The 26,264-nt window shown below is 44.7% G+C and overlaps 1 protein-coding gene across 2 annotated transcripts in view; it reads right to left on the bottom strand.

Annotated features, from left to right (window-relative positions):
* The window catches only part of PXDN (peroxidasin), a 565,162-nt gene that overhangs the window by 332,955 nt on the left and 205,943 nt on the right, over window positions 1-26,264 (bottom strand). For both annotated transcript variants that reach the window (XM_085610787.1, XM_085610786.1), the window contains 2 exons: window positions 15,865-15,936; window positions 15,661-15,732 (listed from right to left, as the gene is read on the bottom strand). In XM_085610787.1, the coding sequence (XP_085466913.1) occupies window positions 15,661-15,732; window positions 15,865-15,936 (144 nt within the window). The remainder of the gene's footprint in view (window positions 1-15,660; window positions 15,733-15,864; window positions 15,937-26,264) is intronic.

The following is a 26,264-nucleotide window of genomic DNA, read 5'->3' as shown; positions in this document are numbered from 1 at the left end:
GTGCTTGATACTATTCCAGCACTAAGTGAGATGCAAGAGTTTTTTATTGTGCGGGGTTACCAAATTCACCCACAATGTGCAGCATCACTGCCACCACAACCCGTATGTAAGGAAGTAACCTTTCAAAATACCTAACTCCGCCATGGAGGATAAGAATCCTTTTGAGGCAGGACTTCCTGTAGGATGATGCAGAATCAAGGCTGTGTACAGTGTGATGAAATCATATGAAAAAATAATTTGCAGGAGAGGCAGATGCTCAGCAATAGTTATGCGAGGCTAAATGAAAACAAGCAATGGCTTTCTAAATTGCTTTTTGCCATGTTGTACAGCAGTGCGGTTGATGTGCACAATGGCTGAAAGGAAAAAAATAAAAAATAAATAAAGAACAAAAATAAAAACAACATCATACAGAACACTGGCCACATCATGGCGCTTTTTCCTTTTTCAGTCAGTCAGTCAGTCAAGAAGGCTTTATTTCGATATAAATATATCTTAAAAAGCAAAAATGCAATGATACACAATAAAATAGTAAAAAGGAACCAGTGCATGGAGAGGTAAACAAACATTTCAGAGCTGCTACTGGCGCCAATAAATTAAGTAAAAACCAATGTGATTTTGAATAAAAAAACAAATTAAACAAGATACAAAAGCCTAGCTGATCTGATACGCCAAGCCCAACCTAGGAACTTGGCTAAACCACAAGCAAAGAGTGGCCGTGAATCATTTTTTAGTATACGCAAGGCCTCTATGTGGAGTCTAGTACCAAGTTCTCTGCAAAGAGGCTTGAGCCATCTACTCCGGGGGGCAGCATAGGCCGGGCATTCAAACAGGAAATGGGGGACAGACTCGGACCTTTTTTCACAACAAGGGCAAGAAGAGATTGTCTGAATTGGAGCCTTCCACCTGGAGGTCAATTCACCGACGGGGAGTAAGCCTAATCTGAATTGGAAATAAAGTGCCCTATCCTTACGGTTTGAAATAACATCCAGGTAAGGTTCACAGAAATGCACTTCCTTAATCAGGAGAAAGTCCATAGAAGATCTACACAGATTGGCATTGCTATTTCTAGTGCCAGCTACCCAGCTCCAATAAATCTTTTTCAACTCTATCTTAGGAGGTGCAGTTCTGTTATTCCAGTCTTCGCCGAGGCCAAGGCTGAAGAGAAGACGCTTGACTTCCCTCAACCAAGGAATCTTGGCCCAGGCTGATGACCCCAACACATCAGTTAGGCCATCCGCATAACTGGATAGTTCTGGTGTTCTCCATATTCTCGCCCATAAGAGAAGAGGGCGGAGCCTAGCCTGGTCACTAAAAACGAGTGTCCGTATCTAGAAGCAGTGGGAGAGTTGGGGTGCTATAGGGGAGCCCCATTAGATCTTTAAGGAATTTGTTTTCCGAGCGGGATAGATGATCCACCCTATGTACCCCCCAAAGTTCAGCCCCATATAGAGCAGCGCTAACACCCCTTGCCCTGTAGATGTCTAAAACAGTAGCGATGGGTTTCAGAGATGAGGCACGATGTTCCTTAAGCAGGGCGCCCACCACCCTCTTGTGGGTCAGCAGCATCTTTTGGAGATGGCAATTCCAGCTCATGGAGTCGCAGAGCCGAATGCCGAGGTAGTCGAACTCTGAGACTCTCTCAAGGGCAACAAGATCTAGAGTCGGTGGTTTAGCCAACTTTTTCGGGGGGGTTTAGAACCAAATACTTGGTCTTCGCAGTGTTGATAACTAACCCTCTCGCATCACAAAAAGACTTAAAGTTGGCTAATAGACTCTGCAAACCTGCCGGGGTTTTGGAGATCAGGAGGGTATCATCTGCAAATAGGAGGGTAGGTATTCTTCTGCCTGCCAGGGATGGTGCATCTGCAGGGTGTTAAAGCAGGTGCTCCACCACTCCGTTGACATACAAAGAGAACAGGGTGGGAGCAAGGACACATCCCTGGCGTACCCCTCTATTTACAGGTATGCATGCTGTTTTTTGCCCCTGATTACCCCACCTGATCTGTGCAAAATTGTCTGTATGAAGCTTTATCAACAGGTTTAGCAAATAGGGTGGAATACCCTGTTCATCGAGAACTCTCCAGAGTTGGCTACGGGGAACTAGGTCAAAGGCAGTCCGTAAATCTATAAAAGCAAGATACAGACTGCCCTTGGCCAGTAGAACAACCTTCCAATAAAGCATCATAAGTCGAAAGGATTGCTCTATTGCCCCCGTACCTGATCTGAAGCCAGCCTGAAAATCTGAAAGAATGCCCTTTTCCTCTACCCACTGCAATATCCTGGTCAAGACCACCTTACCAGCCACCTTTTGTGATGTATCTAGGAGACTTATTGGGCGGTAGTTAGCTGGGTCATTCCGACAACCTTTCTTAAAAATTGGGACGACCTCAGCACCCTTCCATGAAGTCGGGAAGATTGCCCCTTTAAAACTAGAATTTAATAAGGCAGAGATAAGTTTACCCCAATCCTCTGGATTGGTGCGTAACAAGTCTCCGGGAATGCCATCCGGACCTGCTGCTTTATTGGGCACAAGACTATTAATCGCCCCCACCACTTCCTTAGCAGTGAACGGAAGCACATCCTTAGACTGGAAAGATACATAAGGGTATCGTGCGCTCAAGCTATCCCCCTCTTCCTGAGCCATTGAATAAAGTTGGGAGAAGTGGTCAACCCACGCTCTCTCAGGTACGTTGCATGTAATCAATGTGTCCACAGGTTTCTCCCTAGATCTCAATAAGTCCCAAAAACCCTTTGCATCCTTCCTTAAACTTGCAGCCTTTAGGTCGCACCAGAACTGGTCTTCCCAGTCTACCTTTGCCTTTATTAAGGCCCTCCTATAGTTGCCCCTTGCGGCACAGACCAGGGCTCTATTCTTGGATTTTACTGCCTTTAGTACTTCCCGTTTGGCCGCTCGGCAAGCACATGAGAACCACCCGGCTCGACCCTTCCTGCCTTCTCTCATATTAACCCCCTTTCCCGCGTTCTTGACTATAAATAACTCACCTATAGCCTTTGTGGTTTGTACAAAAACTGCGGATACCTCCGGTGCACTGGTGGAAGGGGAGTCTAGGCAAGGTAGAATATTAGCCATTATAAATTGTGCCTCCCGCATCTTGGCCTCATTGCCGATAAAACTCTTCCATTTCAGGCGCCTGCCACAGTTGGAGGGGGATACTTCGTGTGTTGATTTCCACACGTGGGGGATTGAGAGAGGGGAGCTACCCTTCCACAGAGAGGATAGAGATAGGGATAGAGGATTGTGGTCACTGTCGATGGATGGACGGACCTCCATATCCACCAGGAAAGACCATAAACAAAAGTTCAACATAATATAGTCAATCCTGGAGGAGTGGCCTATTCTATTGAATGTATGTGCCCCCGTTTGGTCCAACTTAGATCTACCATTGGTAGCTCTAAGGCCGTGCTCCAAACAGAGGGCATTGAGGTCGATTGCATTTTGGGTCCATCTTTTGATTGGGGTAATTGTCAACGACGGGATGCCTCTCCTTGCATCGTCGTCGCTGTAGCCCAGCACATCGTCCACTGCAAGAGGTTCGAATGTGCAATTAAAATCCCCGGCCAATAAAACAAGGAAGTCTGGACCACAGCTCTTAAATTCCTCATCAATGCCCGACAGGGAGAGGATAGGTGAACCACCCCTAGTACCTCTAACATAAATATTGAATATTTCGAGTGCCCTTCCTCCACATGGACCTCTTACTGAAAGTCTCTGTAAATCCGGAGAAGTAGTGGCAATACTTTTAATAGAATACCGCAGTGCAATGCTTGCCCAAATTAACAGACCTCCGGAAGGGCGCCCCTTTCCTTCCTTCGGTCGAACAGCTGGAACAAAGTAGGTGGTAAAACCCAGCTTATTTTTTTTTTTTTTTTTTGAAAACCTTTATTAACCGCAGTTGCATCAGTTTACAATGTACTGTCATTTGCCGAGGCGTCAATTCAGCAATACAAAAATACACATGCTCGGATGGTGAGACACAGCCATTTAGCCGACAACCCGGAGGTCCGGCGGCGGTAAACAGTTGAACATATGCATAGGAATCAGGTATGTACATTGTGTGTAAGTGGGTCGATGGTGCTTTTCTGTATTTCGTCGTGTCTCATCTGAGGCGCATTGCCTGCAAGAGAGGAGGGCGCTGTGTGCCAGCACTCAGTGCGGCTCCGTCAATTAGCTCCTAGGCCTGTCGGGGGAATGGCGCAAGGCATCAGATTCCCCACCAAATGCCCAGGTCTCCGGGTAACGGAGCCCTGGTGGCCTACTCTTGGCGTAAGCTGGAGCGCGACGAGGAGGTTGCAGTATAGCTCACAAAGACGCACATATCAGCGTGTACATCTGACAAGCTCAGTGTGCCGTTTCGCAGCTCAGCACTATGCGCGCGGCGCATGGCGCTCTATCATCCCTTCAGCGGTGCGCTCCCCAGGCCGCCGAGTGCCTGTGCAAGCCTGGCGTGAAAACTCTGCGCATTTTGAGTGGATCATTCCGCGTTTGCCAGGCATAGCCGCCGTCTGCGCGTAGTGTACGCCTGTGCTGCCTCATCAGTGCTACATAGAGCGCGCTAGGTAGGGCAGCGCCTCGGGGGTGTCGGGTAACGCTTCCAGCAACTGTTTCTGTGGTTGAACACGGGTTCGGTCAGAGAGCGTAACCAGTCGCCGAACTGCTCCCCGTGTGTGTAATATGAAAGGAGGGGTCAGGGCCAGGGTCGAAAACTCGGGTGAGGTCTAGAATAAGAGGGGAGGGGGGGGAGGTGGAGATCGTTCTGCATCAGTGTAGTAGGAGACAGTAGCTATCAAGCGGGGCATAGCTGGGCCATATGGGAGGCGTGCCGAGCAGCAGGTCGTGGGGGGAGGGGAGGAAGGGGGGGGGGAGGTGGGAGGGGGGGGGCAGGGGGCCGTCGAAAGGGGGCCAAGAGCCCGCCGTGTCTGCGTCCGCAGTCCTTGATTATCCTCTCATACGAGGGAGGTATTCCTCCACGCCTAGGATGGTAAAACCCAGCTTATGCTGTGGTTCCAGGCACCAAGTTTCCTGGAACAAACAGATCCCAAAGGTTTCAATAAATATGTTCCAATCTGGGATACATATATTTCGAGCTAAACCAGCAATGTTCCAGCTAACTACCTTCAGGGGCATATTGGGGTCCCCTCCTTGCCCAAAAGCTAATGGGCTTATGGCGGGAATGATATCAATAGTAGTACCCATTTCGCCAGCAGGTGGTGCCACGTCATAAGGGGTTTGAGGGCCTACAACGGGCAAATCCCTACTGAACTGTGGCTCAGCCTGTGAGTGTCCCCTAAAGATAGGTGAGAAGGGTAGGGTAAAGGTAGAAGGACTCACCAATTGCTCTCCAAAAGGAGACCTGTCGGAGTGTGATTCCCCAGAGGCTTCAATATGCCGCTCCTATCTAAGGCAAAATGCCTGTCAATAACCTTGCCTAGGTTGACCCTGCGACTGAATAAGGTTATTATTAAATAAGCTGAATTTGGAAGAACAACCACGAGAGTAGCAATTGTCCCAACCCTCCCGCAAGTGGAGATCAGCTTGACTCACGAGCGGAGATGGAGGATTGAAATAACTAAGGTCACAAGTACCAATTGGGCCCGTACTGCCTACTGAGCTATGTTCCTTCCTAGGTCCCCTGCATATGTGGCTGACAATCCTTGGGTCTTCGAAGTTCACTATAATACAATCCCCATTGATGGATTTTTTCCTGTTGCCAATCCAACCAACTCTGCGTACTTGGATTATCCGGCCCTCCCAAAACTCGGGCAAGGGTCTGTTCTCTTTGAGCCAGAATAGAGTCTTATTAAACAGATCAGTATAGGGCTCGCTCTTGCCCGGACTAAGCACCGGTACCCCGGTCAGCACAACTACATAAGGCTGGCAATCAGGGGGAAGATTTATAGTATGATCCCGCCTACAAGAAGGACCCTCATCTGGTTGCACCACGTTAGCCTTTACAGTTTCAACTGAGTTGGGAGTTGGGGTCTCAAGTATGCTATGTACTACTGACGAGGTAAATGTAGTGGTAGGATTTTCATCACCTGAACAAACCGGGGGCAAGTAGCAAGTCGTCCTTTTGCCTGGAATAAAACTAGGAACCTTGGGGGTCTTAAGTTTCTCCACGGGCTTGGGGAAGGGGTGACCTGGATTACTGTAAGTGTCCGTCGCCAACACAGTATGGTACAAGTTTCGATTAGTTACTTCTAGCCCAGCTGGTGAGTTGTCAACGGAGATAACTGATCTATGTTGAGCGGTAGACAGAACCTTTCCATCCAGTCCCCCCCCAGTCCCTCATCCCTTGTCTTTAGCTGTAATTTTATAAATGATTTTAAGGAAAAAAAATTGTCTAAGGTTGTCTGCTCCATTTTGTCCACTCGCTCGGTTAACCCTCTTATTTTATCTAATACTGGAAGGATTAAAGATTTCATTATCTCCTCCATTTTTTTTAGTGAGGGAAGAATCTAGGGTAGGAGTCACTGCACTACCCGCAGTCTGATTGTTGGACACAGGATTTACAGACCCTTCAGTGGTGCCCTCTTCCTTCTCTTCCTGAAATGGGCTAATAGCCCCCCCCTCTACTTCATTGGAGACTCCCCTCCTAACACCCGCCCGCCTCTTGATCTTGCAATTTTTGGACAGTCTGGATTTCCGGGGGGGTAACAGGTCTTGTCCTCTTCCGAGAGGCAGGATGGATTTCTGCCTGTACCCCGATAGCCGCTATGGGGGGCGAAGTTGGGGGGTAGTGGAGTCGGCCAAATGTGGAAAAGGAATGGCAGACTTGGTTGCTGGTAAGATAGGGGCCACGTGATTTTGGGTATTAAGTGCCGTAGCCGTCAGGTTTTCAAGCCCTACTATATTAGCTCTCAAGGCCGCCACTCGAGGGTGATCCAAGGAATGGGGTACATGAGGGAGCGAGACCGAAGTTCGGTCCGGAGAGGGTGTCTGGGCTAACTGGCCAATCGAAGAACGTCTATCGCCAAACGGGCTTTGGGACAGCCGCCGTTCGGCCATGATAATTTCTTTGTCGATAACGTTGGCCACACGGGTGATAAACTGGTCCATGGTGCCCACCATACCCCCCTCGCTCCCCCTCAAACTTTTCCCAGAGCGAGTTGACATTACTACTGCTATGCCTTGCTTTACATAAAATCACAACAAAGCCCTGACACACAATTAAACAATAAATTGAAACAGGGAATGCGTGATAACAACAAACAACAATCAAATATCAAGGCACGGGGTCCCAGGCTCTGACAGCAAAGAGTAGGGAGGTTACCATAGATAAAGTCCAGTAAACACAACCCTAGTCCATATCCACAGCATTGGGCGAATAGCCCCACAAATCAGTAACAGTACCTGGATGGAGACGAGTACGGAACTACCAATGTTTAGTGGGAGGGCCCAGACCGGCCTCTTCCGGCCCCGGACGGCCACAGACGGTCCGCCCTTTGTCCGGGCTTCGTCCGGCGCGTCCCGCTCGCGTTCCGCGTAGCGGGTTTTGCTGCGGATTTAGTAGAGCGTCCGGAGGGAAGGGCTGGTGGGCGGGGCAAAGCACAGGTGCTACTCCACACGGGCTCCTGGGATACGGAGTCCCGTGTAGTGCCTTTGCCCGCAGTGGCGCCTCCAGACGCGGCAGTGAAAGCAGGCGGCCCCTCCTGAGGCGACGGCGAAAGGAATCAGCTGCTCAGCTCCAGAGCAAGTGAGTTGCGAAGCGGGACCTTTAGTAACCGGGTTAAAAAGTGCTACCCACAGGCTGGATTTTGCCGGCCACCAGCTTGCTGTCACGCGCACAAGGGTGTGTGACGTGCACAGCTATGCCTCTCCTTCTTTCGCGAACACCACTCGCGTTTCTTTTAGTGCGGCTCACACACAACTCCCGGGCTCTGTTCCTCGCACGCTGCCAATGCTTGTTTCTTTCAGATATGATTTTTTTTTTCAAAAAATTGATCTTTCCATAACACTTTTAGATTACTACAAGTTATTTAGTTTTGTTAAATCAACGTGCATTTACCCGCATTCCTATTCATAAACAACGATAATACTTATAAACATTACATTGTGAGTTCTGGTACACATTGCCTGCCTCGGCGATGCATTCGGTCTGTTTCTGCACTACATCCCTCCCGTTACCGATTTACAATTTGAATTCATAATATAACACAGACTCTTGAATTAAAATACATGTGGCTTGTGTTAGGAGTCGTCTAACCACTCCCGCTTAGCTGGGAATGGCCTATTCTATCCTACAATTCCTAAAATCACCCCGTTTTTAATCCCAGTGCCTTTCCTCCGACGGCTCATGAAGAGCCGGACCTGCAATTCATAAAGGACTACATCTCCCAGGGTGCCTTGGTGCATGCCCCACCCAGCATAGCCCAGCCCAGCCTATCCCAACTGCGAGAAGGAGAGGCAGGAGCTCGCGGATTCATCCCAGGCTACAAGTGCATAATATTGGCCTCCTGGCTTTGCTGCAAAATCAGTGTGCAGAAGTATACCCGCTTGAGACTGGCATCCCTCTGCACTGGCAAGCCGCTTATAGTTATGCAGCTGGCACATATATTTTGCCAACACAAATTAAATTGCATAATTAATCTGCAGTGTAATGACGTGAGGAGAAAATATATGTTTACAAGTGTAAAGTAGAAACCATTAATTATGTGAAGGGTTTGTCCAGTTTAATTAATTGTGGGGCGTTTGCAGTGTCACAAGCGCACTGCACCTGTTCTGTGATTATTAAGTCATTTCGTACCAGAGTTTGTTGAGGTCCTGACATCTGTCATTTATCTCCGACATTACCCTTAAGCATTCTTCCTGGACACAGACCACCAACTGTATTTATGCTTCAAGTTTCTGCGGGCATTTTTTGGATGTGGTAGTGACTGCCGCTGCTGTCGTTGGATCACAATGTAATTTTAAATGTTGTTCATCCACCCTGATATGTGCCTGTAAAGCACCCCTGCTCCTGGGTGTTCATCCACCCTGATATGTGCCTGTAAACCACCCCTGCTCCTGGGTGTTCATCCACCCTGATATGTGCCTGTAAAGCACCCCTGCTCCTGGGTGTTCATCCACCCTGATATGTGCCTGTAAAGCACCCCTGCTCCTGGGTGTTCATCCACCCTGATATGTGCCTGTAAAGCACCCCTGCTCCTGGGTGTTCATCCACCCTGATATGTGCCTGTAAAGCACCCCTGCTCCTGGGTGTTCATCCACCCTGATATGTGCCTGTAAAGCACCCCTGCTCCTGGGTGTTATCAGATGTCCCCCGCAGCTCTGCAGCCACAGTCATGTCGAGCAGAAGGGGGTGCTAACGCGAGCAGGGCACTCACTGCTCTTTGATAAAGACACAAGGTCTTGCCCTGACTACTGCACACGCAGCCCTCGCTGTTACTAACATTCAGAACCTGCAATTATCTTATTTATTTTTTTCTGAATTCATCGTCTAATTGGATACCGAGTGAAAGCATAATTGGGTGCCTCTGAGGTTCTCTGGCAGAATTCACAAATTGCAGTATTGTTATACTTTTGTTTATTAGTGGTTGTTTGTGAGTTAGTTACCTGAAGAATAGCGTTCTAAGTTAAACCCCCGGACAGCTGTGCCACCCCACTCCTCCGCCCCACTGATGCGAGCACGAGTGAGAAGTGGGTACAGTTCCGGCTAGTAATGCAATAGTAAATTCAGTTACTACTATGCTGGGTTGTCCGAAGTTTTTCTGTGTAGCGTTAGGCCGTGTTATGCATTCACATTTGAATAGCGCTTATCACTATTGTTATGGCGTCATAGTGCATTCCCTGTTTGGGCACCCTTTCCACATATGCTTTGGGCTTTCTCTTATGCAATATATAGTCTGTTGGAGATTTTGTTGATCGAGGGCACAACGTATGTAAAACCATGTTCGTGATAGTTATTATTCAAACACAATAAGTCCAATAATAAAAAAGACTCTATTAACATTCAAATCGTTGCCATTAGTATTCAAGTAGAAAAATTGGTGAGATGATCGCTATTTGACAGGAAGGTGGAGTGCTTGGTTTCCTCGCCGTGCTGTGCTGTTCAGCACCTTGCAGAGGATAAGCGCTTTGCAGAGGTCTCTTTAGATATTTCTCATTTATCACGAGTGTTACATTGCATTTCATATTCCAATCGATCCTTCCATGCTTGGGTGCGATTTGTGTGGCGTAGTTCTACCCGCCTAAGGTTTAAATGCCTTATTTATATCTTGGAGTTCATTTCTCACTTGCTGTCCATGACTACTGACGGGAATGGAAAGGTGAAAATTCCTGCTGGAATGTGAACAAGCATTGCCATAGCCAATAGGTCTCGCCTTTGGGACCTTATACGTGTTTAGCCATGCAACAGTTGATGTTGTTGCACCAAGGATATTGTGCTGCATAACTAAATACTTATAAGGTCCCAAAAGCGAGACCTATTGGCAATGCCAAGGCTTGTTTAACTTTCATTCATGCTTCACAGCAGCATGGTTGTACACTATGAGAAAACCCTACAATATTGTTTTGTCAATTATTCAAAGCCATGTTGTATAGCAGCATGGCCACAGTGCAATATGGTTGAAAGTAACTAAAAAAACAACACAATGACGCGGCCGCACTGCTTAACATGGCTACAAATACATTGACAAAGCCAACAGATCGCACAGGCGAGATATTGGCTTTGCAAATGCTTGTTTGATATTCCCACGAATGACCTCTCAAAGCCTCAGCTCGTTCCAGACCCGTCTGTCATGCTCGTAGCTCGTTGCTCAGGCCACTCTAGGTCATGGTACCCGAAGCATTGAGCTTTCTGCTGCACAAACTGTGAACATTTGTTAAATGCATTATCATTTTGAGAGGTTGATCAGAATCAATCAGAATCGATCAAAAGCACAGTTGGCCAGTTACAAAAAAGATATCATACCTAATAAGCATTAGTCTTTGGTATAATAGGAACCCTCGATAGTTTTTAAGAAATGAGCTTGTAGAAATTCTGCGAACTGATAATTTCTGGTCTATTTGATATTATAATATCCCAGATTTACTTCTGAATAAATGTATGCGTAGCCACAGCAAGTGAAGGAGGCCAGTCCTAAATCAGAGTTTACTAAAAAAAACACTTACGGGACATCTTCCAAAACGCATTTCAAGGACATCACCCTCGGAATCTGTTTCAGATTAAACTTGAGGAAACGGGATCAGAGGAAGACATAAGTGGGTTGTTCTCGCATGCGGTTAGTGTAAGGCTTTCAAGCTACAAATTAGTTCAACGCACCTGTAAGTGACTGTGCCTTGGCTCACAGTCACCACCAGATGTATCATTCTACACAGTGCACGAGCCTCAAATGGTAAGGACTGAAGTCTGCCGACGCCTTTGATGGGAACTTCAAAGTACGTTCAGGATCAGATACTCCGAGGTAATTAGTTCACAGTTTTTACTTGCGATTGGAAAACAAGCAAGAGCTGGACTGGAGGTAGACCTGCCCATTATCCAGCCAGGCTGCAACACGAAAAGGGATTGTATCCCTTGCTACCTTCTGTCTGTGATCTAGGACTGCATCTTCCTTATGGCAATGCCCCTATAGCACAACCAACTAGCCAAATAAAAGAAAGTGCATCGCAATTCTAAACAAACAATGGCGAGTGCCAATAGGTTATGCCCACGAGAGCTATGTCTTAGGCAAATATTTGCATCCATTCTGAACAGCGGCACGGTTTCTCTGCAGCATGGCTAAATGAAAGCGCTATGACGTTAATGTGTTTTTGTGTGTGTGTTTTTTTTTACCTCTTTCGCGCTGGCTCAGTCATAGCATTTTTTAAAAATATTATTTTTAGCCATGTGGTCCCTGATCCCCTCTCACCTGTGCGCTCCCCTCACCAACGTGCTTTTCTCCTGTCTGTCTTATTTTCGTGTTGGCTCATCTCCCAACCCACAGTGGGGAGTGAAGTAACCCGGTGGGATGGATGGAGGGAGGAAGAGAAGGACTTGTTGGGGGGGGGGCGGGTGTGGTCTGGGGGGGGAGGACAGACGAGAGGGATGGGAAATCACATGGACAACAGAGGGTGGGCAGGAGGGGCTAGGGAGAGCATGCATACAAAGATTGGGGCCAGAGGAGGGGCAAGCAGAATCTTTTGGGCTAGGTGATGTCACATTTGCTGAGACCTGTAAACCCGGCGAGTTATGCTACAGAGCAGCAAATCCCTTCATGCCACTCTCAAGATAAGTCTCATGTTTGACTACTTACCAGACTATGACAGTGAATACCGGAGCAAAGCTATGGGCAGGTATCAGCACAATGTCAAATCTATTTAGCCCTTCATCTTCCTTTCTGAGCTGATGAGGACAGGGGAGTGAGGGGCAATTTTCTGGAGTCGGATTGCACACAGGACATAGCAAAATGATTAACTAGCCTGACATTTTCCCTTTATTAATTGCGTAATGTGCGGCTCAATAAATACAACAGGTACGAGCAAATATAAAACAATATTTATACACTATTACAGCACGTCAAGAGGAAAAAACGAGAGAGAAAACTCGCTTTTGCAGCATAACGTCCACGCAAAAGGTTGGAGAGATGTGTCCCATCACCAGACCTCTTCACCTGGGCACTGGCAGTCACATCAGCCTGAGCACCAGCCACTGAGGGGGCACAGGAGGAGGGCCGCTCCCACCTCTACCCTGTTAAGTGCTAAAGAAAAGTGCCATCAAACCCCCAGAGTGCAGGCAAAGCCTGGGTCAAGGGCGGACCTGTTTTTTCCCAGGAAGGTGCAGGGCACCCTCATATTTTAGTAATGGAATTTACAGTAGGCATATAACCCCTTTGACATCATTTGCTTTTGGACGCTTTAACCTGATCTTCAAAGAGGTTCTTTCGGATCTAGCAAAGTAAACGTAAGCGTCTACATTACACATCTGGCTGACAATACTGGGGGATGCAAGGGAGGATTTGTTGCACTTGTATATCAGCGTAACTATCTGCTTGCTTGCTTTGTTAGCAGTAATGAATACTCTCCTCAGAATCTGTTCCAAAACTGGAATTATGGGGAAACGGAAGGCTAACAAATGAGCAAAGGGTACAGCTAGGACCCCAAACAGGAGGCAGATAACTGGACTTTGGAACAGACGGACTCGTTGACAATTCGAGTCTGTCCTGAATCAAGAGAAAACCACTAAAATCTTTAAAGCATTTGGTGAAGTTAATAAATTATTTAATTGGAAGGGTAATACTAAACTAATCCAAGACCCCAATTATACTGAGCCACCCTTACTAGTTGCTTTCGAGGCCCTATACCATTCCCCTAATGGTAAAAGTTCAGTGATATCTCCAAACATCATGCCTCACACATGAATACATGTGCTACCAAAACAGAAGCTGCTGTTTGTACATTGGGGAAGCAACTGCTCTAAATGGAGCGATGGAACCTCTAAGAGTGGAACTAAGTGAGGTAAAAAATGTGGTCTTAACACTTATTGCTAGATTGGAGGAATTTTTAAAACTTTGACTGTGACAAGTAGTGGGCTGAAAATCTACCACCAAAGGGGGTTACAGAGTCACCTCCTTATTGCCAGATGCTCCAGTAAAGAGCACATGATAAGGGAAAGGGAAGGGATCTACAAATCAACCATGGAGAACAAACCACCACGTCTAAGCCTATGGGACCCCCAGGCCAGTACAGTCAGGATATTAAATGTTAAAAAGGCACCCTCTTCTAACAGCTATTCACGGACAGACCAGTAACACTTCTCATGAGAGGCACATTACTTCAAAAACGAGTTATAATTATGAGTAATCAAACATCAATAACTTTAACAATGTCAAAATGAACCATGGTCTATAAAAGGGATGGACGGTATACATGATATGGGTACCTTAACCATGGCCGAGTACATTAGAGGGCATTGAGTCGCTCAACAACAAGGTGACACAGTGGATCAGGGCCACACAGCAGTGCTACTGTACAATATAGCCTGACATCATTAGTCTACAGTGCTATTCATTACCGACAGAGATACACGATTATATAACATTGGCCCTTGGAGGCAGGGCTCTAGAGGAAAGTCTCATCAGCTTGGATCTACATATCCCATTTACCACTGTTAATTTAACCAAGTCAGGAATTTATTTAAGTGTAATCTTCCATTTCACTCATGTATGACCTTGATTAAGCTTTGCCCAATAGGGTGGGTATAAGACTACCCCTGCCTCAAGTCGTTTTCTGGGCCCTGACGTAGCAGAGGTAGGCTGCCTAGGACTTCCTCGTCTAAATAGTACTCTCCCAATTTTGCAATGCATATTCAAGAACTAAATAGGGATTAAATAAAACTTGGGAGCCCACTTACTACAGAATGCATGGGAAGAGACTAGGTAACCTGTGCCTTTATGGGCGTTAGGAAGGAGTCGAATAGGGCAAAAAGTATTAGTGCAAATGTGTTACAGAGTCCCCAATAAAATTACTTTCATGAAACATTGCTGGCATTATGCCCAAGCTGATTGATCTAGCGTGGGGAGCTTTTATAGATCACCATGACATCTCTTTACTATACAAAACCTAGACAACTAGCCAGTATTTTGAAACAGATATTCCTCATTTAATTAGAGGCTCTACAATCAAAAGTGAGTTGTCCGACTGGGGGTCTAGTGATTGTAATCAAGCATACCACTGCTTGTAAAATAAGAAGATTACGAATGGACACCCCAGGCATCCTTGTACTAGCAGAAGACTTTCAGGAAGGATTCACAGTAAAAATATTTAATGTATATAACCGCTCCACGCCTAGAAACAGAGATTCTACTACATCTGTCGGAAACTATTGAATCTTATTCCGACAAAGTACCAGTTATACTTATTGGTGACTTCAATGTGACATATTAACTTCCGGAGGGTACACGCTCCTTGGCAGAGGCAGAGGATAAGCCCTGGGAAATTCCTAGTCTGGAGGCAAAGGCACCAAAAAGCTGTTCTATGGTAGCCCTTCAGCCAGCCTCAATGACTGTCAACCTTATCAGGCAGGCTGGCAACGGGTGCACAAAATCTGAACAGAAAGGGAGGATTTACTTTTAAAAGGGGCAATTGCTGAAGTAAAATCAATTGCAGCCTGGATCTTAAACTGTGCCACCTGCTGGATGATAAGGCTATATTTTCCTGCTCAGACAGTGATCATGATGCTTTGACCCCATCTTTGAAAGGCATCCTGTTCTTGGGTGAAATGATTAGTAAAAATGTTCCCCCTTGCCTGATATTGCAAACAATTTCTGGAGGGTCAAGTGGACACACATTGAGACTAACCCTGTGCTTATGGCCAGAGTGTATAGCTCCTGCATTCAGTCTATGTAGTATACAGGACTATAATTAATGCCCAATTCAAAGCATTCGCTCAAGAGTTGACAATTGTGACGGGCAGGGCAATGTGGCAGGCAGTAGTTCTAATGAGCGAATGTATCATGCTCTAAGGGGCCAACGTATTGCATAACAAAGACAAAGTGAGTTTGAGATGGCATAGCTTTTGTATGTGCAACAACTGACATCACAACTGTACAAAAAATGAAAATCACAAAAACTTGATATAACTGTCAAAATATATTTTGATCTGAAGTTGAGTTGCCATCGAGAACACTTAAGTCTCATGCTTAGTTGTTTATCTGTGTACTTACAATCTCTTCATGGATTCCAAGTGATTGAACGTTCCAGGAACCAGGCGAGCAATTCGATTGTTATGCAAAAACCTGTAAATGAAAGATAGTAAAGTTCATATCCGTGAAATATCCACAGGTATGTACAAAGACTCAAGCTCTAAAATAAAACATACAACCTACAATCTTACTACTAGTTAGAGTAAATAAAAGAAAAATACTTACAGCCTCTCAAGCTTGGGTAGGTGATGAAATGATTCTGGCTCCACCGTTTCCAAATGATTAAAGTGCAAGTATCTGCAAAACCAAAGGAAAAGCTGTAGATGTCTTGCACGTTTTACACAGTATTCTGCACATCTCAAACTCACGCTCTTATTTACAAAAGAAAATACACTTCTGCAATGCAGTGGGTTGGCTATTCAAAATTCATTGTGTTAACAGCAAAATGATAAATTATTTTTAACTGAATATTAGCTTTTGCTTATGCCCGTGCACCATACTATATTTTAAGACTGTACGTGCTTAACACAACCTTACAGGAACGCCCAGATCACAATAATTTTTGTGTATTTGTCTTAAGCCTTCATATATCTAACTTCATCCACAAATTTTCTAATTTTCGCTTATTATGGGCTCTTTTTTCAATCTAACCTTTATAGGCCTGGCAGTCAGTGGAGTGGATTTCAGTATTTTTACCTTCTAACTTTACTGAACTTGATGGCATGTATCCCTGTTCTGAATCGTACCCCTTGAATCAACAAGCACCGTGGTGGCCCCCTCAACCATGGGCTTTTCCACCACCTCCTTACAATCCTTACCCAGCGTATGGGGGTCCCCCGTACCAGCCTTTTTTGGGTCAGGACAGAGGACGAAGGAGAGGCAACAGAGGTCAAACTACAGAGACCCCACATGTGAGTTGGGATCCAGCACTAGAACAGAGGATCACGAGGAGCATGACAGCATCCACGAGCGATCCAACAACCTGGTTGTCAATCTGAGCACCAAAATCCTTACGTAATTGGAGGAGAGTGTCTTGTCAAAGGGACTAGTTTTTATCCCTACTAAACAGGGAGATGATTTCATGATGCATAAGGAACTTTCGGAATTGTTTCGAAAAGTATGTCTCTGTTTCTCTTTTAGTAATATTGACGAACATTCATCTTCCCGTAGCCCTAATACAGGGCTTAGAAACAAATCTACCTTTGTGCCCTCGTCACAACAAGTGCTATCTGAAGTTTTGCATTTTGAGAAGGCTGTTCTTAAAGATTACGAGACTAATCTGAGTCATACCAAAAAGGTGTTCTGTAATCTTTCCAACATAGAGAGACGTTGTGTTTCTAGATTAGGCAATGATCCTCAAATCACCATTAAACCAGCAGATAAAGGGGGAGCCACGGTAATTCTTGATACAGTGACATATCGAGAAGAATGTCTAAGACAACTGAATAATGTGAATTTTTACACATGTATAACACTGGACCCTACTACACGATTACAACAAAGAATCAAGACATTAGTGGAAGAAGGGAAAGAGGCAGGGTGGATTACTATGAACGAGGCAGACTTCTTGGTACAAAAGAATCCCAAGATTCCAGCTTTCTATACCCTGCCCAAAATACATAAGGAGCAAAGACCACCTCCGGGCAGGCCCATCGTGTCGGGTATTGATTCGATTTTGGAACCCCTGTGATTTGTGGACCATTTTCTTCGCCCTATTGTGTCACTTATGTGTCATATCTACAGGACACAAAACATGTGTTGTCCTGTCTAGAAAGCATTCCTTTTGATCCTAATTGCCAATTGATGGCCACGTATGATGTGGAATCCCTTTATACTAACATTCCTCAGGATGACACCCTTGAGACAATAAGTGATCTTTTAGCTTCCAATCAGCGTGATGACCAGACCCCCGATGATTTTGTTATGCGTTGTGCTACTCTAGCGCTTAAAGAAAATTTCTTTAGTTTTGAAGGAGAGTTGTTTTGGCAGACCACAGGAACTTCCATGGGAAGTACATGTGCACCGAGCATGGCAAATTTGTACATGCATGGGTTCGAAACTAAGCACATTTATTCTGTAACCAACCCCTTTCGGACTAGACTAAAGTTGTGGAAGCGCTATATAGATGACATCCTGGTCATCTGGGAAGGTAACCAGGATTCCTTGGTGATTTTCTCAGAGTGGCTGAACACACGTGATAACAACTTGAGGTTCACGGGGGAGGCTAGCAATTTATCTATTGCCTTTCTGGATTTAAGACTATACCCTAAAGATGGGAGGATTCATACAGAATTATATCAAAAACTTATGGCAAGAAACTCTTTGTTGAGTTATCATAGTTTCCATCCTCGAGTCCTACTGACTAATCTACTGGTGGGCCAATTCCTCAGATTGAGGAGAAATTGTACGGAGTTGGTTAACTACCATAAACATGCCAAAAAACTCAGTGTAGAATTGGCTGCAAGACACTATCCAATGCAACTTATTAAAAGAGCCTCCAAAAGAGCACGCAACAACGATAGAGAGGCTCTTTTAGAAACATTTGCTAAAGCCAAAACAGAAAGGATGGTGTGTGTTACTACTTTTAGTAACCGTACAGACAACATCAAAAGGGCCATTAATAAAAATTGCCATATATTGAACACTGGGAATCTAACCTTAGATCGCCCCCTTTTTGCATTAAAACGTAGTAGCAATGTACGAGATCTGGTGGTGCACACGAGACCAAGAATTGTTACTAGTCAGAGCAGACAATTGACTTTGTGGGGTGCGACACCAGTGGTGGGCCATTTCCCCTGTGGGTCTTCTTCAGTCTGCCCATTTACGCAACACACGACTGAAGTCAACATATTACCAGACTCACCATGGAAATTAAACAAACACACTAATTGTAACACTAGTGGAGTAATTTACATGATAACATGTCCGTGTTCATTAATCTATATTGGAATGACAACACGTAGGGTTCGACAAAGAATAATTGAACACAGGAGTGCCTTTAGGTGTAAAAAATCTAATACACGCATGACAAAACACTATTTAGACAAGGCACATACAGAGGATGATTTAAAATGGGTAATTATTGACAAACCCAACTATAACATCAATATGGGTCCCCTGGATAGTGTGCTCTTTCGTCGCGAACAACGATGGGTGTTTCACACAAAGAGTCATTTTAGGGGTTTAAATGAGGATATTCCCTGGTGCTCTGTATGAGCATGGTCTGTATTTTGGTGTGGCTGTGTTGTGTTCAGATACATGTACACACTTTATGCTGGCACAGGTTGGTTATGGATGGGTTGTGGTGTTTTGTAGCGCCATGGTTGTCCTGGGGGAGATATATGTATATAATGTCTCATTATGGATGCCATTGTAGTTCTGAGATATATACATGTTCTCTTGTGAAGGATGAGTTGTATTCCAATTTGGCAACTATATAAGATCTTTGTTGATCTTGAATACATTGTAAAGCCTTTCCCTTCCATACTGGGCTTATACATTTTTTTCATATACAATATTGTCGAATGGCATAGCGAATCCCGAAAAATGTCATAAATTACATGTGTTTGTGTATAGATGCGATACAACATGTGTATTTATATAGAGGGTTGGATTGTTTGCCATGTAGATAAATTGTTTTCTTGGCACTAGTTTTTCGCCATGCGCAAGAGTATATGAAAGACTCCTAAAGTTCTAACCGTCCCATTCCTCGTTATGAACATGAGTGGCGCCCTTCCGTTTCTCGGGATGTTGGTGACTACAAATCCCATGATGCCTCAAACCCGGAAAGTTATCACGTTAAACTTCCGGGGCACACGCCATAACGAAGCCCATTGTATGCTTAAAACACACGAAGAAACAGGGCTTCCTCCCCTTGGAGTTTACCGTGAGATGGTACAGACACAGAGTATTGAGAGGTATGGCGATTTTCGTAGGAGAAGCATACGAGTAAGCACGCGCCTCTTGTTCTGGCGGATATTATTAGTATAAACTATTTTTTCCCCCTAACAAGATACCTATCACAAAACTTTTCACATTGGGCATTTTTGGCCTTTTGTGTAGCTTCTTGTGTCGAAAATAAGGTCTTTTCCTTTGTAAGCGCTATGTTGTCTATTAATATGGACGTTTTAAACAATAAGATTGACGTGTACGTAATGCTCATAAGTGGGTCTAGATGAGAGTGCTGTTTGTCACTGTTATTCATAAACAATTTTCCAACACAGGTTAATATAAAAGTGAAATTATCTATATACGTCATCTTGATGTTCATGTGTTGAAGATTTCTCAATATAATCACAATTGACTGCTTCACTAAACCACATATTATATGATGTTAACCGCTACAAGCAGTAGTAACTTGTGATCGTTTGTCTTGAGAATGACTGTGTGGCTTGACCTGGAGGTTGACCTTTTTTATTAAAGGAAATGCGTCTTTTCTTTTTCCTCAGAAAACCTGTGATCTGAGGTAATTACTCCCATAAGGTGGAGGTAAATTAATATTACCGCCTAGGTGAGTGGACATTGATTGAATCAATGTATTTTTACTTCTCACGCTGTTTAACACGTGTGGGTGTTTTACCACAAGTGTGGTGATTAGAGGGTCTGATGGTAGAATAAGGTTATGATTTGAACAATAGTGTTTGTTTTGTATTTTCAGACACTGGACCGGACTGCAGCTGGTACCACTGTCTATGTTACCATAACAATTAAGTATGGTTTTCATTTTATCACCTTTGTAAGCAGAGTGACATAGTTTGAGGTCCTGATGAATGCCGCGAACTTCTAGTCATCTGGCAGAAACATGTTGACCGACTACGAATAGGACATCCTTTCAGTCCTTAATATCACTAGCTTTTTTAATACTGGTCTATGGGGACGAATATTAAATTAAGTTTAGTCACCCATGAGCTAGTTTTAATACACACATTATATTCTTTTATGCACTCTGCCTCTCACCCCAATTGTTGAAATTGGGTACATTAAAACACCTCACGCTCCTCTCTATAGCGAGAGTTGTAGCTCACACTGGATACCTTTCGGTAACTGTGTGCAAGAGGGGACCCACTGATGAAGCATGTCACCCTTGGGTGAGTTAGGGTTCTCGTCTTTAAAGAAAAGATTTCCCTTCCTTTGTTCTACTGACTTCTCTCTTCTCTTTCGCACTCGCCCCCTCCTTTTCCCTCCTGTTTTCAGAAACACAGGTTTGGTTACTATGAAACTAGCATCCTATCATTTTTGTGAATTACCTATGTATCCCTGTTCTGCCAGCTTCGCTTTTTTGATTTAACTACTGAGATATAATCAAAACATTTCACTTACCTAATTTTGTAGTGAGAGCACAAAAGATAAGATTAAAAATATGTATCTACGCTAGATAATATTGTATAGTAATTAAAAGCCTATGTGTAAATTCTAGCTCCCGGTTCCTGAGATTTCGGCTAATGGCTTGTAGTAACAAGCAAGCTGAGCAATATAAATCAGGCCATAGAGCCCAATTAACTGATAATATAGCCTTTCAATGGCTTTGTTTTTTTTTTGTATCCTACATCATTTGGTGATTTATTTTAAATTTTTCATAACTGTATGATTTATGGCATGGTTTTATGGTTTTATAAACAATGTTCTCTCCATTCCTTCAACAAGACACTTTACCAGATTGGTGTTTAAAGCTGCTGTTCTACCTTGATTAGAACTATTGAACAATCACTGGCAAAGTCAATAGATCGTGGCTGTGGCTATTGGCTGTCTTAATACGGTTAAGCCATGTTGTACACCAGCGTGACTGCTCTTGAGCATGGCTAAAAGATAGGGAGGGGTGTTAAAGGAAGGTACAGTGTCATAAAGTGGAGTAGATTGGAGTGCTATGGAGTGGCGTAGAGTGGTGTAAAGTAGAGATGAGTGAAACAAGAGTGTCATGGAGTGGTGTAGAGTGTTGTGGAAGGAGTAGGGTGTCAGAGTGGAGTGGTGCTAAGTGGAGTGGTGTCGGAGTGGAGAAGAATGTTGCAGAGTAGAGTGACAGAGCAGAGTAGATTGTCAGAGTGGAATGGCATAGAGTGGAGGAGTAGTGTGTCATAGTAGAGAGTGGAGTAAAGTGGCATGGCGGGAGCTTCAAAGAACATCGTAGAGTGGCAGAGTGAAGTAGTGTTGCAGAGTGGCATAGAGTGAAGTAGAGTGTTGTACAGTGGAGTGTCAGGGTGAAGTGTCGCGTCGCAGGGTAGAGTGACGCAGGGTAGAGTGACGCAGGGTAGAGTGACGCAGGGTAGAGTGACGCAGGGTAGAGTGACGCAGGGTAGAGTGACGCAGGGTAGAGTGACGCAGGGTAGAGTGACGCAGGGTAGAGTGACGCAGGGGTTATATCTGTGGGTGGGGAAAGGAGAGTGGCCTACCGCTGGTCAGGTTGCGGATCAGCAGCTACCCTTGCAGATCTCGTACACACTCCTCTGAAACCTGGATTACACAACATATTACCTTGGTGCTGAGCCAACTGAGACTTGAGATCCCACTGTAGAGCCTGCATATGCGATCTAGCAAAGTGGACAAGCAGGATGCATGAGGCAGCAGGCCAAGAAGCCTCAGAGTTGCTCCCACTGTGATCCAGGACCAAGGCTGAAACATCAGCATCGTAGCTCAAATGTCCTTGACTCATTGTGAAAGGGCACAGGCCCTGCACTGTCCAGAAAGATAAGCCACAGCAATGTAATAAAGTATCACCTTGGCATGTTGATCAAGAACTCCCACAATGTCAGGAGATTCATCATCATCTGGAGGTGATCTACAACTGACTGTGAAGAGCCTACATTCAACAGCCAGTCTTCAAATTAGGGGAAAACTGGTATCCCAATCTTTGAACCTGGGTGGTGACCAACACTATCACTTTTGTGAACTCATGAGAGGCGCTGGTAATGTTAAAGGGGTGCACAGCAAACGTAAAATGCTCCTGGCCTACCCTTTAACAGCAGGTAACTTCGGGGGGACTACAGGATAGGCACAAGAAAGAATACATTGTGCAGGTCCAAGGCAACCATCTAGTTGCTCTGGGCAGACAAGACTTGGGCCAGCGTCAGCAATATGAATTTACCCTTCCGTAGGAATGGATTCTGAGGGTTAAGACCCAAAATAGGAGAATGGCCTCTGTCCTTCTTTGGCACGAGAAAATAGCAGGTGTAACAGCCCTTCTATACTTCGAAGGCCAACACCCTCTTGATTGTCTCTTTAGCCAACACATGCCATAATTTCAGTCTTTTTACACTTTTGAGCCAGACCATAATAGATAGACAGACATTTTCACTGAACAAAAAAGGTTAAAGTGGCGTTACATGTGAAGAAGGTACAATTATAACATGTGTAAAAAAATAAGAATTAGTTGACAAAGCATTATTTAAAAACTGTGAAATTTGACAGTTATACACAACTGACATAAGGGGCAAAGGTGGATGAATTTGTTTCCAGAAAGTTTTGTCAAGATTCGTAAAAGGGTGCCAAAGTTAGCAAAACGCTCTTCCTATGGAAACTCTGACTCACATGTAACTTCACAATGTCCTTTGAGTACAGGAGCTGAAAGGTTTTTATCCAATGAAAATAGAAATAAGGAGGCTGTTCTGAATGTAACACCTTTGAGTATTTTAAAATATCTGAGGTTGGGGAAAGTATTTAAAAAACACTCCATAAGGTATACTCCAAGGACATTAAAACTGTAAACTCCGGCGGCTCACGCTCTTGTGGTTTGACAAAAACAATATTCTTAAAACGAATATACTTTCTCGCCTTCCCTACTCATTTCAGGCACTCCTGATCTGGGTGGATCTCCTGTACCTTCAGCACATCGAATGCAAATGTATGTCCTTTATATAGGGGTAGGTCCTCGCAGCCTACTCGCACACTTATGACCCAAACTAGACAGGCAGGTAGGCTAACGACCCACATTGTCACTTACTCTTCTGCAACTGCGCATCTGTGGTCAGCGGTGTAGTAGACCACCATGTTCCCTGAGAAACCCTGGTGGCAAATGGACCACGCCATTGTAAGAAGACCGCAGTAGGATTTGGTGTGGCTGGAGTGGCGAATTAGACTTCATAAAGCCTACCTTAGCACCCCGGTGGCTAACACACTAAGGACGTGGGATAGATTTGTGGCCACTCGGGACTAGGATCCTACCCCTACACATGTACGCTGATGCACTTTAACCCAGCATTTCCTCCTGAGCTAGACAAGCAGGCCTTCCTCCACTGAAGGGAGGGAAGGTGTAAAATTAATGCTAACTTCTGTGAGGCTTCTATTCACAAAACCTTACCCCACTGCCAGCATACTTAAGCCCTCCCAGGCATTGAGCGGCTTCATTATACACAATTCCATCACTGGATTACCCGATATTCACCACTTTTCTGAACTCCATCAAATATGGTTCTCTTTAAGACCACCTTCTGCCCTTTTATTTTAGCAAACTATGCCCTCAGCTTCTGAAAATGGTGATTCATCTTTTGAATCTCTCACCATCTGAAGGTAGAGTCCCCCAAAGCGTGGAAACATGCAATAATAATGCCACTGTTAACGAAGACGAATCTCAATCTTATCAATTGGTTACATTACAGACCGATCTCACTTCTACCACTATTTGCAAACATTCTAGAGAAGCACGTTAGTCAGCAAATTACAGTGTTCATTGAAACGAATGGCCTGCTTCACCCCTGTAAATCTGGTTTTGGGACGGTCCACTCTGCTTGAAGTCACTGGAAAGCTTTGTCTCCAACTAGATAAGGGCAGCACCGCAGCTCTGACTCTATTTGACCTCAGTACATCCTTTGACACCATATCTCACAAGCTACTTCTCCAAAGACTGTGGGACAAGGGTATTCAAGACCAGGCCTTTACCTAGCTAAGTTCACTGTTACATGACTGTTCTTTTCATATATTCAGGGTTCGGCTCTCAGCCTGACTCTATTGTACATTTATTTGAGACCCCTGGCTAACATAATGGAAAGTAGTGGCCGTAAGCTATTTTCCTATTCAGATGACACACAGATTATTGTCTCCTTTTCATCCAAGACCGCAGCTCAACACCTGTCCTATGTAAATTGCTGCTTGGATGAATAACAACTCCCTTAAACTAACTGGCGATAAGACTGAAGTTCTGCTGGTGGGCAATCAATCTCATCTCTGGGAACCACATCTTTGGAATGACGCTCTTGGTATTCCTAAAACCCCAGACCCAGTAGTTAAGAACTAACTTGGGTTTCTGGCTTGACGAAAAATGTTCGATGAATCATCAAATCACTAAGGTAGTACCTGTTTCGGCATTCTAAGATGGTTAAGTAACATACTTTGGTTACTGCCGGTCTCTGTGAAAAAAACGGTAATACAAGCATTAATCAGCTTTTGGTTGGATTACGGTATTATTCTTATCTGGGTGCCCCTAAGGCTTCACTCAGGCATCTACAGGTAGTCCAGAATGAGGCCACTAGATTACTAATCTACCTCCCTAAGCATTCCTCTACCTCTAATCTCCTTTGAGACCTCCACTGGCTCCAGGCTGAAAAGTGAATCTATTTCAAAGCATTGTGCTATATGCATAAGGCAAAGTGGAATGTAGATCAACTCTAGATTATATCGCCGGTGGGATACGATCATCCCATCTCTCTACAGTTCCCAGAGTTAGGAGAAGCCGTCAAGATGGCCAGTCTTTCTCTTACCGGGGTCCCAAACTGTGACCTGCCTCTATGAGATCTTGCCGATCCTTTGGTGTTTTTCGAAAGACTTGGCTCTTCTAATTCTTTTGTTTCTATGTTAAGATTCTGATGTTCTACCATAATATGCCTAGTGCTATACGCTTTGCAAAACTATATAACAATAATAATAACAATAAAAATATCATGTGTTTAAAGAGTTATGGGACAGCAAAACATATAATGGACGATGCTAGCCATGACATGCTTGATGAGCAATGTACAGGACTCACATGGCATTTGAGCATCAATGGATACCCTTGGTCACAAATTTGAGTGAAGGGAGACCCAGACTGTTGCTCCCACCACAATAGAAGGCGCTGAACCTCTTCCACTGATGGTGTGAGGTAGTCGCCACCTTGGTGCTGCAAGGTTGTGAGTGTTTTCCCCACCTCACGTCAACTACTTTAGGCCTACGTTGCGTTGAGAGATGGAGACTGGTGGACTTAGTAACCTTCTGTAGCTGGGGCAGGCAGGCATGCAGTATTGGAGTATGGAATAAAAGCCCTGCCCATATGCATCATTGGCTTGTGTCATTGTCCTTCATAAATGCTGGCTTCTGATTTGTTAATGTGCTTCTTAGTTCCTCATTAGTACCGCCTTGTCTTCATTTGTAACCTCCCATGAGGACTGGCCCTTTTACTTTGGTTGTTACACGGTACGTCTTTTTTGGTCTGAAAGCACTATTTTCTTTAATGAGTTTCTTCTACTGCAGGCAAAACATGCATTCCTGCAACATTCAGCACACGATGCGTGCTTTCACTTTCCAAGCAGCCTGGGACAATGGCTGCCACTTCTTTGCAAAGAAATAGGTCTTGTATTCACAAGAGTTTGAGCTATTGACATTGTGAATGGCAATGCCTTTACTTATGTGTTAATTAGCAAAGCAGATCAATAAAAGGCATT

This window comes from Triturus cristatus, chromosome 6 (genome assembly GCF_964204655.1).
Source record: "Triturus cristatus chromosome 6, aTriCri1.1, whole genome shotgun sequence".
Classification (NCBI taxonomy): Eukaryota; Metazoa; Chordata; class Amphibia; order Caudata; family Salamandridae; genus Triturus; species Triturus cristatus.
The sequence above is the reverse complement of the archived record's forward strand: the minus strand, read 5'-3'. Positions and strand labels throughout refer to the sequence as shown.